The sequence below is a fragment of the Ornithorhynchus anatinus genome, chromosome 20 (assembly GCF_004115215.2).
Source record: "Ornithorhynchus anatinus isolate Pmale09 chromosome 20, mOrnAna1.pri.v4, whole genome shotgun sequence".
NCBI classification, from domain to species: Eukaryota; Metazoa; Chordata; class Mammalia; order Monotremata; family Ornithorhynchidae; genus Ornithorhynchus; species Ornithorhynchus anatinus.
Genome location: NC_041747.1, coordinates 28,404,683 through 28,419,139, shown reverse-complemented (window position 1 = coordinate 28,419,139; position 14,457 = coordinate 28,404,683). Strand labels below are relative to the sequence as shown.

General features: G+C 52.1%; 1 protein-coding gene across 19 annotated transcripts in view; it reads right to left on the bottom strand.

Annotated features, from left to right (window-relative positions):
- The window catches only part of DLG2 (discs large MAGUK scaffold protein 2), a 603,132-nt gene that overhangs the window by 242,918 nt on the left and 345,757 nt on the right, over positions 1-14,457 (bottom strand). For 2 of the 19 annotated variants that reach the window (XM_029047967.2, XM_039914989.1), the window contains exon 1: positions 229-364. The exons of 15 other annotated variants lie outside the window; for them this stretch is intronic. In XM_029047967.2, coding sequence (XP_028903800.1) covers positions 229-333 — 105 coding nt within the window. In that variant the 5' untranslated portion in view covers positions 334-364. Of the gene's footprint in view, positions 1-228; positions 365-14,457 lie in introns of those variants that run through there. 2 more of the 19 variants (XM_029047968.2, XM_039914988.1) reach the window with 2 other exon arrangements.

Sequence of the window (14,457 nt, the reverse complement as noted above, 5' to 3'; positions counted from 1 at the left end):
TGACAGCCTCCTGTCCCTGCTCGGCCTCCAAGAAGGAATGAAAATGACCGGAATCCTGACTCCGGTTGGAGCAGGATTGCCCCGGGATTCCCCTAATGAGCACCGAAAAGGCTTCGGGATGACCAGAGGTCGCTCCGGAGGGAAGCGTGAGCAGGGAGGTCTCGTCTCTCCACCCAGCGAGAAGAACCCAAACGAGTCCCGAGCGGAGGAGAGGCGGATTTTCCTTACCGGCACAAAGGCATGTTGCAGGGCCCGTTCGCATTTTTGCAAGGAGGCAATGGTGTCCCACAGATATTGGTAACTCTCCGCTTGGCCGGCGCTTGGCCGCTGCATAGCGATCCCTGAAGAACCGAGGCGGGAGTGTGGACAGCCCAGAGGAAAGAGAGAAATGGGGACTGCAGATCTGTTACGTAAACTTAATTAGATCTGCCACACCAATTGCTAGCTTAAGACCCAAAAAAAGTTAATCAGTGCACTGTGAGCTGGGTGAGCCACTGCCGGTGTCTGCACTGGGGAAGACTGCATTCCCAAGGCTGAAAATGAAAGTTGGCGAATCGTTTTCCAAGGGGGGAGGAGGGGGGCGGGGAGGGAGGCGAGAGGGAGATCTGTCGAGAAGGCGCAAGCCATAAGTGTGTGGGGGAGAGGAGGTAGGAGGAGAGATGGGAAAGATATTTCTAGCAGAGGGGCTGGGTGACGAGCCATGGCAGCAAAGCTTGAATGGCTTGTGAACAGCGACCAGAACCTCATGGAGGAATCACGTCGCCAAAAATGAGGAAGTGTGCCAATATACTGGGGGAATTCAGAGAGAGGGAAGATAGGGAGAGGAAGGGATGGAGAGGGGAGGAAAAGAGAGGGAGGGAGGGAGGGAGAAAAGGAAAGAAAGAAATGGAGGCACAAGGAAAGAGGGAGAGAAGAAGAGATTTTGCACCCGTTTGAAGACGATCCAAGTTTTGACTAGCCTCGTTCCCTGCACAGTGCACTTTAACTTCTTCTTGCAGACAACGTGGAGGGGTGCGCTTCCCCGTCGGGGGACACAGGCAAATTATTTCTCCTACCAGCCATCTGGAGACGACGAAGGCTGTCGGTGTGATTCTGAGCGCCCTGGAGGTTTGGGATTGGCAGGCCTTCCTGCTCACCGCCTCTCTCGATAACAGGACGGAGTCGAGAAATTCAAGCCGGTCTCCTCGACGGGGACGTCCCAAGATACTGAGTGGGGACGGTACCGACTCCGGCCCCCAGTAATGGTGGGGGGACTTATCCAACGGCCACTTGGTGCGAGGCACTGATGTAGAAGCTTGGGAATGAGAGAATGAAGGAGTGAGACATCCCTGGCCCTCAGAGACCTTACCCTCCAAAGCGGGGGGGGGGGGGGGCGGACAGAAAATTATTTCCCAGAGGAGACGTGAAACGAAATATCTGAGCGCTGGTCATGAGAAGCAAGGAGGATGGAAATGTGTTCAAGAGAGCAAGAGTCGGCCCGTGGGATGGGATGGCTCAGGGGGCTGGGAACGCAATTAGGGAAAGCTCCATGGAGGAGGGTGAGGACGGGGGTTTCTCCTGCCTGGTCCGGACCTGCCCGGACCTCCTTCCCCAACAGCCTGGGCCTGACCTGAAGGGGAAGTCTCCGTTTTCCGGTTTGGTTGAGCACCGCTAATGTGTTTGTCCTCAAGCGTGGGTTCTCAGGACATGGTCTCTTGCCAACGACTCCAACCAGCCTCCTCCTTTTCCTCCTCTTCTGCTGCATCCTCCTGCCCACCTCCCCTTCTTCTGTCCGGGTAGCTGCTCCCATCATTTCACCACCTGCTTCCCCTTCGGATAATCATCTCTATCTTTCTCTCTTTCTTTCTCGCTCTCACACGCACACCAAATGTCCCCTAATTAACTCCCCTCTTTGGCCCAGGATCAATCAGTGGAATTTATTGAGCATTTACTGTGTGCAGAGCACCGGCCTAAGCGACTAAACCTGGGAACCTACCCCTGCCCTGCCTTTCGCGTTTTGCCTTCCTCTCCCATCCTGCCTCGAGGCCGATCCTGGGCACTTTCTCTGATAATAGCGGATCAAAGTAATTTCCACTTCCTCCTCTGGCCCTCCCTCTCTCCCATCCGGACAACCTCCTCGAAGACGTCCCAGGCACTGTACCTTTACTAGCTGGGTAAAACGTTTCCTTTTGTTTTGAAATGGCCGCTTTCAAACTTCAGGGTTGACCCCTTGTCCCTGTGGTGTTGGACACGCACACGCCCTGAGGAGATCGTGATCGATGTCAACGAAAGCACGGAGGGCAAAAGATGACGGTTTGTCTTCAATCACATTCCCCTGTGTTTTCATTTTTCCAGCCTGAACAGTCCCATCTCTTTCATCTTACCCTCGTATAGACGTTTCTCCATCCCCCTAATCATCCTGGTTGCCCTTCTTCAGCCTCTTCAGTCAATCGATAGCATTTACGGAGCATTCACTATGCTTGGATCACTGGACTAGCTCTCGGGAGAGAACAGCACGATGGTGGTTGGTAGACACAATCCCTGTCCACAAGAAGCTTACGGTCTTGTTGAGCAGATGCTTCCAGAGGTCAGTCTTGGAGGGCGTGCGGGGTGGTCAATCAATCATATTTATCAATCCTTCAGGTCCACGTGGGATCTGATTACTTTGTACCTACCCCAGCGCTTAATACAGTGCAGGGCAAATACCACGATTATTATTCCTATTTATTGAGCACAACGGTACTGTGGCAACTGGTTACTTCCAACTCTATCGTACTATACTTTTCCAAGTGCTTAATACCGTACTCTAAACACGTTCAGCGCTTGATAATTATCACCGATCCCACAGAGCAGAGGTAGAAGACGCAATCTCCACCCTCAAGGAGTTTACCTCCCCAGTGAGAGAGACAGACACAAAGTAAATTACAGTTTGGAGGAAGGAGAGAAGGGAGAGAGGGATACGTGGGTGAGTAAGCACTTTAAATAGAAGAGTATGTAAGTTGATACGTGTAGAAGAAGGGCTAAGGGAATGCCGCCGTCTAATCGGAAACATCTATCAGCAGTGCTCACAAAGGTCCAGATCCACTGTCACGGATTGACCGCTCCGTGAATTAAGACTGAAACTTGAAATAAGAACCTGGAACCAGAAAGCAAAGTGAAAAACGGGGATTTACAGAGTCGCCATGCTGCAATCTAACCTTTGCCTAAGCTGAAACCCCATGATTAACATCAGACGTCACAAATTGCATAATGCTTTTTCTTTTTTTTTGTGCCGAAGACTCCCACCTCTCACAGGTTCTGTGAACTTAAATACCTAATGACTCCCACTAGTGTCAGAACAGCTAGAGGTCAGTTTCCATAGTGACAGCAATATTTTTTCAGGGGTTTGCAGGTTTACGGAGTTCGGTTCAAGATAGGATGAGATGGTTCGCGGGTTAGATACGAGCTTATCAGGTTGGACACAGTCCCACGAACCACTTGGAGCTCACAGTCTTAATCCCCATTTTACAGATGAGGAAACTGAGGCACAGCAAAGTTACGTGACCCAGCAGACGAGTGGCAGAGCTGAGATTAGAACCCAGATCCTTCCTGATTCCCCGGGCTGTGCTCCATCTAGTAGGTCATGCTGCTTAGCAGACCCATTGGCATCTGTAACAAAATACCAACTACAGGCCTTTATTTTCCTATGTTCACTAGCTATTAATAATAATAATAATAATAATGTTGGTATTTGTTAAGCGCTTACTATGTGCCGAGCACTGTTCTAAGCGCTGGGGTAGACACAGGGGAATGGGGTTGTCCCACGTGGGGCTCACAGTCTTCATCCCCATTTTACAGATGAGGTAACTGAGGCACAGAGAAGTGAAGTGACTCGCCCAAAGTCACACGGCTGACAAGTGGGCGAGCCGGGATTCGAACCCATGAACTCTGACTCCAAAGCCCGTGCTCTTTCCACTGAGCCACGCTGCTTCTTCTAGCTACGCAGAAGCCCCTGAAAACCCAGCAAAAAAGGGCAAGTTGGAGAGGCTGAAAGGAATCCATTTATGATACGAGGGTAAAAATTATATCAAGCAAAACGAGTGGGTCAGAGACCATTGCAACAACACCGCCAACCAGACTCAATAGGCAAGACACAAATCTTGAAATGAGTGATAAAGACCAGCAATTGACCTATCATCTAACTACCAAACGAATCATTACTGCGCATATAACTGAAGAGTTTTAAGAAGTCGCTAAAGCTTCACGACTCCTCCAAGAAAATCCAACTATCATCAAAAGTAAGGCACTAAATTTAGCTCTTCTGCGACTTTCCCTCTTGAATATCTTAGCACCTATTAGAACAGTACATTGATAAAACTCTGTGGCACATTTTGCTTCATTCAAAACACTTCTAAATCAATAAATCAGGAATCATACTCATCCCACTCTCAGTCCCAAAGCCCTTTTCTCCCTATTCGCAATTTATTTATCCATATTAACGTCTGTCTCCCCCACTGTGAGCTTTTTGAGGGAAGGGACTGTGTCCAATCTACTGAACTTTCCCGAGCCCTTAGCCCAGTGCTCTGGATATAGTAAGCGCTCAACAGAAACGATTAATTGATTGACCGTCTCCATTATATAGAGAAGGAAACAACAGAAAAGTTAACCCATGTGCTCAAAGTCACCCAGCAAACCAGTAGGAGAGAAAGATAGACCTCGAGGGTTTGGTTTTTTGGGTTTTTCGGGCCATCAGGCAACCTCACAGCCCCGCTCGAGCTGTTCAACTTCTCCAAAGTATGAGCCGGTGAGCGGCACCCCAGCCTGGCACACACAGAATCAAAAGATGTAGCAGTTGACGGAGAATTCCCTAACCGCCTGTTACCCCTCCTCCTCAGACGGAGAGCCCCGGAGGGAACGGGAATTGGGTCCGTCCTGGTTGTATCTATCCCAGCGCTCGATACAGTGCTTAGCTCATAGTAAACTTTTAACCAACGCCACAGTCGTTATTATTATATTATTATCGTTACTCCTATTAAATGCCCTGCGTTATGCCGTGAACTAAATTGGGAGAGTTGTCCTTTCTCTGTCCCTGCAGTTTTAATGGCCAAGAACGGAATGCTAAGAGAAGGCCAGAAAGATCTCGAGAAGTGGCTCCCTCGATTAAAAAGCTGGGAAGAATAATGTCCTCAATATCCCATATCAAAATAGGGAATTTAATAGACTACACCTCAGAACAGGCCGAAATCCCATTAAGCTGGCCCTGCAGAACAGACAACCGAAGTGAAAAGCAATCCCTGAGATCTATTTCCTCGAGCCTTAAGTCGGCGGAACGCAGGTTGGAAGCAAGAGGGTTCTCGGCCGAAATGTCTTTTATTTTTTCAGCCCGTATGATCCCTGCGTGAAAAACGTGCGGGACCATAAACGAGGGCCGAGTACCTTGGGGAAAAGGATCTGATTTGCATTATCAATGCAAAGGACTTGCATTTTCTCCCAAGCGCTGAGGACAATGCTTGACACAGAGTAAGTGCTCAACAAGTAGCACTAAAAAAGAAAAAAAAAAGGGAGGAGATCCGGTCAAAAGCTCCTTCGGGGAATTTACAATATAGCAACGGATTAAAGGGGGAAGCCAACGCAGAGAAAAGGTCAAGAGGCTAGAGGGAACTGAAGAGAGAGAACTGTGATTCATCTTGACTTCGCACAGAAATATGCCCATATAATATACACATAAAGCAGCCTGGCTCAGCGGAAAGAGCCCGGGCTTGGCAGTCAGAGGTCACGGGTTCGAATCCCGGCTCGGCCCCTTGTCAGCTGGGTGACCGTGGGCGAGTCGCTTCACTTCTCTGGGCCTCAGTGACCTCATCTGGAAAACGGGGATTAACTGTGAGCCTCCCGCGGGACAACCCGATGACCCTGGATCTCCCCCAGCGCTTAGAACGGTGCTCCGCACCTAGTAAGGGCTTAACGAAATACCAACGTTATTATAAGAAAATGTGTTCACTGAGCAATTACTGTGTGCAGAGCACTGTACTGAACGTTTGGGAGAATACAGTACAACAGAGTTGGCAGACACATTCGCCCTCGACATCAGTCTAGAGACTGCACTGTTTGAGAAAATACAATAGAGGAAAAAGACGAGATCCCCGCCCTCAAGGAGCTTAGAATCTGACACACACATTTGGATCTATATGGACTGGGCGGTACATCAATCGGTGAATCGGTCAATGGCATTTACTGAGCGCTTACTCTGTGCAGAGCACTGTACTAAGTGCTTGGGAGTGTACGACGCAACAGAGTTGGTAGTTACTGCTCCTGCCCACATCAAGTTTACAGTCTGGAGTACATGTGAGGTGAATGGATGACAGCAGATATTTATTCATTCACTCGTTCAATAGTATTTATTGAGCGCTTACTATGTGCAGAGCACCGTACTAAGCGCCTGGAATGGACAAATGGGTAACAGGTCGAGCCGGTCCCTGCCCTTCGACAGTCTAACAGAAGCAGCGTGGCTCAGTGGGAAGAGCCTGGGCTTCGGAGTCACAGGTCAGGGGTTCGACTCCCGGCTCTGCCACGTGTCAGCTGTGTGACCGTGGGCGAGTCGCTTCACTTCTCTGGGCCTCAGTGACCTCATCTGGAAAACGGGGATTAACCGTGAGCCTCACGTGGGACGACCCGATGACCCCGTATCTCCCCCGGCGCTTAGAACGGTGCTCTGCACAGAGTAAGCGCTTAACAGATACCAACATTATCATTAATCGGGGGAGACGGACAGACAAGAACTGCTGAAAGGTAAGCTGCAGTAAGGGAGCGCGTAACAGACGGGGGGCGGGGGAAGAGGGGTTTAACGGAAGAATTAAGCAGAGCCTGTGACGAGGTGGCGGAGCCAGGGAAGATCGGAAGACAGCAGCAGGGCGGAGGAGAACGATCCAGTGGAGAGAGCGGGGGACCTGGGTTCTAATTCCGCCCCTGCCACTCGCCCGCTGTGTGACCTTGAGCGAGTCGCTTCTCTGGGCTGCGGTTTCCTCATCTTTGAAATGGTGATTAAATCCTACTCCCTCGGACTGTGAGCCCCATAACGGGACGGGGGCCGTGTCTGACCTGATTCTCTTGTATCCATCCCAGCGTTTAGTACAGTGGGAAGCACCTACTAAATACCGTCATGATTATTATTACAGCAGAGGGAGGCCAGCAGGTCAGAAATGGGCTGAATCTTAGAAGAGAGGTGATGAGGTCACGGCAAAAAGAAGAGCAATGCCAAACAGCACTACGCTAGTTGCGGACAGGGACCCAGTCTAACAACTCTGTTGCGCTGTACTCGCCCAAGTGCTTAGCACAGCGCTCAGCACACAGTAAGCGCTCTATAAATAAGACGGATTAACCGGGCACTGCCTCTGCGGGGTAAAGGCCGATCTTCCACCATCCACGCTGTGGATGGGATCGTCAGCCCTGCTGAGGGCCCCTCTGCCTCTCCTCCACGCCCTGTCAAGAACTTTACCTTTGGACCCGTAGGACGGGAAAGCTCTGGATTCAAGGCCTGAATAATAATGATAACGTTGGTATTCGTTAAGCGCTTGCTACGCGCCGAGCGCCGTTCTAAGCGCTGGGGGAGATACAGGGTAATCAGGTCGTCCCACGTGAGGCTCACGGTCTTCATCCCCATTTTACAGGTGAGGGAACTGAGGCCCAGAGAAGTGAAGTGACTCGCCCACGGTCCCACAGCTGACAAGCGGCCGAGCCGGGATTCGAACCCGTGACCGCCGACTCCCAAGCCCGGGCTCTTCCCACTGAGCCGCGCTGCTTCTCTAGTCTTCCCGTTTTTAAGACCACAGTTCCTCCTTCAAGGCACCACAGCCCTTTTCCTTTTTTTATGGTATCCGTTAAGCGCTGACTCCGCGCCAGCCATCGTACTAAGCGCGGGGGTGAGAAGCAGCGTGGCTCAGTGGAAAGAGCACGGGCTTTGGAGTCAGAGGTCACGGGTTTGAATCCCGGCTCTGCCGCCTGTCAGCTGTGTGACCGTGGGCGAGTCGCTTCACTTCTCTGGGCCTCGGTTACCTCCTCTGTAAAATGGGGATTAAGATCGTGAGCCCCACGTGGGACCGCCTGATTCCCCTGTGTCTACCCCAGCGCTTAGAACGGTGCTCGGCACATAGTGAGCGCTTAACAGATACCAACGCTATTATTATTATTATAATCAAGAGGAGCTAATCAAGAGGAACGCAGTCTCTGTCCCGTGTGGGGCTCCCGGTCTTAAACCCCATTTTCCAGTTGAGGTAACTGAGGCCTAGAGAGGAGAAGCGACTCGCCCAAGGTCAGAGAGCAGGAGACAAGGTGGGGAGGCAGAACCAGAACCCAGGTCCTTTTAATTCCCAGGCCTGGGGGCTATCGTCCTGCCGAGACCGTCTGAGGAGACGGATGGCGGGGAAGGGGCGTTTTTGGGGTAGGCCAGGTTGCCTCCTACCTCCTGCCAACCCATCACTGGAGAAGCAGCGCGGCTCGGTGGGAAGAGCCCGGGCTGGGGAGTCGGAGGTCATGGGTTCGAATCCCGGCTCGGCCGCTTGTCAGCTGTGTGACTGTGGGCGAGTCGCTTCACTTCTCTGTGCCTCACTGACCTCATCTGTAAAATGGGGATGAAGACCGTGAGCCCCCCGTGGGACAACCTGATTCCCCTGTATCTACCCCAGCGCTTACAACGGCGCTCGGCACAGAGTAAGCGCTTAACAAATACCAACATTATTACTATCACCATCATTTGGGTCTAGGCCAGGCTGCCGTGACAATGCGCCCCTGCCCAACTCCCGGGGGAGTCTCCTTGTCACCAAGCCACGGGCCCTCACGCTGGTGAATCGGAGAGAGCAAGTGTCCTTCATCATTAATTTTGGAGCTGTGCGGTGACCTAAATAGACCGTGATCTCTGACCCGTGTGCAGGGCTAGGGGAGTTATCTGCTCTTGGCAAACAGATCCGAAAGGCCACAGTATCATGCCTATCGCTCCCAGGGCGAACCGGCGGTACCGGGCCCAGGGAAGCCGATCTCACATTAAAACAAGAGGTGCCGCAGGTCATCTGCACTCCAACTTATCCAACTGGAGGGACGGGCCCTAAGGGCCGCCACCTGGGAAAGCCTCCCTCCTCTCGGGTGACGGTCCCCTAAAATCGCGGCCCGCCCGTCGCCGCGTTCAAGTCGAACGAGAAGTTTCCCCGGGAGAAAATTACACTGAACAGAAAGCCCGGCAGCCCTTCCAAGAGGCGATCGATAGACTTGACGTTTTCAGCGACAGAAAGGAACGGCGATCAGAGGCCGGTGGGGGGTTTGCCCCGGAGGATTTTCCGGGCTTGAGCTGGGCGGGATTCGCAAGGGGCGGGATGTAATAGCAAAGACGGTATTTGTCAGGCGCTGGTCTGAGTGCTGGGGTAGATACAAGAAGCAGCAGCGTGGCTCAGTGGAAAGAGCCCGGGCTTGGGAGTCAGAGGTCATGGGTTCGAATGCCGGCTCTGCCGCTTGGCAGCTGGGTGACCGTGGGCGAGTCACTTCACTTCTCCGTGCCTCAGTGACCTCATCTGTCAAATGGCGATGAAGACCGTGAGCCTCACGTGGGACAACCTGATCATCCTGTATCTCCCCCAGCGCTTAGAACGGTGCTCTGCACAGAGTAAGCGCTTAACAAATACCAACATTATTATTGTTATTATTATTGTACAAGCTAATCAGCTTCTCTGATTAGCTAATCAGCCACTCAGAGAAGCAACATGGTAGAGTGGACAGAGCAGGGGCCTGGGAATCACATTGCTTGGCACATAGTAAGTGCTTAACAAATACCAACATTATTATTATTATGACATTATTAATCAGAAGGTCAAGGGTTCTGACCCCGGCCCCGCCACCTGTCTGCTGTGTAACCTTGGGCCGGTTACTTCACCTCTCTGTGCCTCAGTTACCTCATCTGTAAAATGGGGATTGAGACTGAGAGCCCCACGTGGGATGGGGACTGTGTTCAACTCCATTTGCTTGTATCCACCCCAGCGCTTAGTACAGAGCCCGGAACATAGTAAGCACTTACTAAACACCATCGTTATTATTATTACTGCTCCCCCGCCGGATTTTGTGTCCCCTCCTACTAACCCAGGACTCGGGGGCTGGAAGGTGCGTGCGTGCGAGAGGAGACCTCTCCAACAGGACAAATCCCCTACCTATGAATTATTCTACTGCCCCACTTCCTCCACGAGATCGCTGAAGGCACCGTATTACACTCTTCTAAGATCTTAGTACGCTGCTCTGCCTGCACACAGTACTCGCTCAGATATCAGGGATTTATCGACGGAGCGACTGAAGAAAGATAATCCAATCCTTCTCTGTTGTCTGCGAATGAGTGGGTGGAAAATGGCCTCTCTCGGGACCTCTCCCCCCAGCTCGCTTGCTGTGGGCAGAGCGATATACTGAACACTTGGGAGAGTACAATCGACAGAATTAGCAGACACACCGATCAATCTTATCGATTGGGTGCCTGCTACGTCAGAGCTCTGGACCAAGACCATGGGAGAGTTCAAGGAGGTAGAAGAAATTGCTATTGTATTTAATGAGATGTTCTTCCCCTCGATGCTATTTACTGCCATCGTTCTCGTCCGTCCGTCTCCCCCGATTAGACCGTGAGTCCGTCAGAGGGCAGGGAATGTCTCTGTCTGTTGCCGATTTGTACATTCCAAGCGCTTGGTACAGTGCTCTGCACATAGTAAGCGCTCAATAAATACTACTGAATGAAGAAACGACCCCTTCCCCTTAAAGCATTTACAGTCTAGCAGACTTCTTTTTAATTCTACCGCACTCTCCCGCACGCTTAACTCGGTGCTCTGCACACAGCAGGGAGTTGACCCCCATGTAAGTTTCCCAGCTGCCGAGTCGAGAGGAGCTGTGTGGCCCAGTGGATGGAGCCCAGGCCTGGGAAGCAGAAGGACCTGGGTTTTAATCCCGGCTTCGCCTCTCGCCTGCCCCGTGACCTTGGACGAGTCACTTCATTTCCCTGTGCCTCAGTTACCTCACCTGTAAAATGGGGATTAAGGTTATGAGCTCCGTGTGAGACAAGGACCGGGTCCAACCTGATTATCTTATATCTACCCCAGCGCTCAGAACAGTGCCTGGCACATAGTAAACACTCAACAAGTACCATTAAAAAGGAAAAAAAGGGGAGGTCCTCCGGGTTCTGAGGTGGGTAGGCTGGGCTCCTCCCAGTAAAACCGACGTGGCGTGATTTTTTTTCTTTCTGCCTGGCGCTACGCTGGGCTCCCCAGTCGGCTGGCCCAGGCTCCTCAGCAGCTCATCTGGTGGCCAAGAACGTTTTCTGGGGAGGAGCTGATCCTGCCAGGTTCAAGGAGGGGGTCGCCCGGCCCCCCTCGGCAGCAACCCCCGAATCCACAACTCTGGTGGGCCGAAGCCCGGGGAACGGGAAAGGGGATCCAGTGCCGGTTCTGCGCACGGCTTTGTATCTGGCAGCGTGAGACAGATCGTCATCCGCCTCCCTAACGGTCCCGGCAGAGGCGGAGATTCCCAACTGGGGATTTGCCCAGAAGCTTCTCCCTCCTCCCAGCGGCCAGAATCAACGTGGTCGCTCCGGCATTTTTGAGGCCCGGCTAGGGCACCGCGGTCTTTCTGTGGTCGGAGACCGGCTCTTATCCGGTTTCCCAGCCGTCTGGCTTCGTCGAGATCCCGGCGAGGGGAGAAGGAGTCGATGGCAGCGGCAAGCTGGGTCAGACCCAAGCAAGCTTTCTCACCCAGTGGGTGTCAAAGTCTGAAGCAAGTTAGTGAGGGAGTTTTGACAAGCACCCTCCCCAGGGGCTCTTGAGAGGGCAGGCATGCTAGGACGGTGCTGCCAAGAGAAAGGGAGCCGGACGAGATGACCTCCGAACATCCCGCCTCGACTGAGGCGAGAGCAAGGGTCGGGAGACTTGAAATCTAATCCCAGCTCTGTCGCTGGCCTGCTGTGTGACCTTGGACAAGTCGTTTTACCTTTCTGCGCCCCAGTTAGGGGTGGCCCGCAGGGCCATCTTTTACTTCCTTGAGACAAACCCTGGACATTTCCTCCAGAATGTTGTCACCTGGGAAAGACACAAGCTAAGGTGGCAACTCGCATATATCGGTGACTTTCTGAAGACCTTTAGAGCGGGACCCTGATTAAAGGACAAACTCAGGGCAGGGCCAGAACGGCAGACGGGGCATACACACGCACAAAAAACCCCTGTCCTCCTCTAAGTATTTTTTTTTTTTCAGTTCCCCCTGGTAGAGCACGATCTTCCCGAGGGCAGGAATTTTCTTTTTTTCTTACGTGGCCTTTGTTAGGCACTAAACATTTCACCGGGAAATGTACTAAGCACCGGGGCAGATACAAGCTAATCAGGTCGGACACAGTCCACGTCCCATCTGGGGCTCACAGTCTTAATCCCCATTTTACAGATGAGGTCACTGAGGTCTAGAGAAGTGAAGTGACTAGCCCAAGGCCACGCCTCATTCCTTGGCCCGTGTTTTTACCACTAGGCCACACTGCTTCTGGGGGAGTGCGTCTTCTTCCCTCACTGAACTCTCCACGAGACGGTCCCTGACTAAACGGCCAAGGCTTCCTGACTCTCGGCCCCCGTGCTTCGGGTGGACGCTTGCCGGCTGAAAGTTCGCAGACCACTGGGCCGAGGGAAACTTTCCTGACCAGTCACTGACCAGGCCCGCCCCTCATTGCTCCCACGGGGCCTTATCTTCACAGTCAACGGTATTTATTGAGCACGTACTGTATGCAGAGCACTGTACTAAACGCTTGAGAATTACAACAGAGTTGGTAGCCTCGACATCTGTCCGCGAGGACGTGCGGTCTACGGGGATCGAAGGTTCTTATGAGGAAAGAGGGCCCAGTTCCAGATCAGTCGATCGATCGGTGGTATTTACTGAGCGATTACTCTGCGTGGAGAGCACCGTACTTGGAGAGTAGAGAGGCGGCACGGCCGGTGGCAAGAACTCGGGCCTGGGAGTCAGAGGACCCCGGTTCTAATCCCGGCTCCGCCACTGGTCTGCTGTGCTACCTCGCCACTTAACCTCTCCGTGTCTCGCTTACTCCATCCGTAAAACGGGGATTAGGACTGTGAGCCCAACGTGGGACGAAATCTGATTACCCTTTTATCTACTCCAGTGCTTAGAACAGTGCTTGGCACGTAGTAAGAGCTTAATACCCTAATAACACTACAGCGCGGCAGAATCAGCAGACACGTTCCCAACCCACAATGAGCTTACAGGCTAGAGGCAGCCCGCAGCTCCCCCTACGAGGAATCCATCGGCCGGCGGGTATCTGCCCCAGTCCGAATCCCTCGCCCGGCCCACTCCCCCCCAAGGCAGTGGCATCTGAAGCAGCCCACTGGGTTCATAAAGAGCACTCCCGGGCTCGACGTTGAAGTCGAGCAGGAAGGTCACCGTGGAAACCGACAGAGTGAAAAAAGCATCCTTCGTCAATGAGGGAGTGTGATTACTAAGGTTTTTAGGACCCGTGCGTTGGCAGCGTAATGCAGTGAACAAGCCCAAATCACAGCCGGGGAAGAGTGGAGGTTTTTTTTTTTTCTGCAGGTTACAAGCCCTGGAGAGAAGTGGCAAAGTTAAGGCCCCTGTGTTCCTTTTGCCCTACCCCCGAGCAAAGACACCTAAGCTGTTTCAGAGCAAATGGGTGACCCTTCTGCCCAGCAGACTTTTCAAGTCATTTAGAGAGGAGTACGGCCGCGTGGGTATGTTTTAAGATCAGTCGCCTTCTGTGTTTTTCACAACAGGAAAAAAAATCAAGCAATTAAGGTCGCTCTGGGGGCATTTTTAAGAAACTTTCCAACACGTTTCCGAAAAACCCACTACTAAATACAGCATTTCAGCTCTAAGTGGACGTCGCTTCCTTCCGTCGTATCTGAGTACAACATCCTTCAAGAGAAAGAAAGAGTGCTGCTTGACACCCCGTTCCGAAAACCGCATCTCCCCCGAGAAAACCAACACGGGGATCACCTATACATCAATAGACCGTGACCCAGCGATGTCCTCCCACTCTTTAGAGTTCTTTTTGGGAGCCGGGTGTTCAAAGGAAACACCGGAGCTCTTGCCGAGAAAGAAAACTCTTTCATTTCTCTACCACGGGATGAAAATCGCAGCAAAATTGTGGGCGGCTGAAGAGGGATTTCCTCTGCAAATAGGCTCCTTTTTTATCCAGTGGGTTTGCAGAACCATTTTACACTTCTGGATCGATTCTAGAGACTAAGGGTACTGTTAGTTTTTTTGTCTCTGGCCGTTTGCAGGAGGTCATACCTTACCCTCTGGAGGACGCGTCAGAGGGAGAGGGAGAGTACTGAGGGACAAAAACATAAAAAAATCACTTAGATAGGCGTTTGTTCCCTTCGGGCAAAGTGCTGGCAGCATGGGGCTAGAATTAGGGAAGAAGCAAAGTGGGTGAGCCTGCCCCATCTGTTCCAGAAATAAGTTTTTCTAAAAAGCACCGGGGCA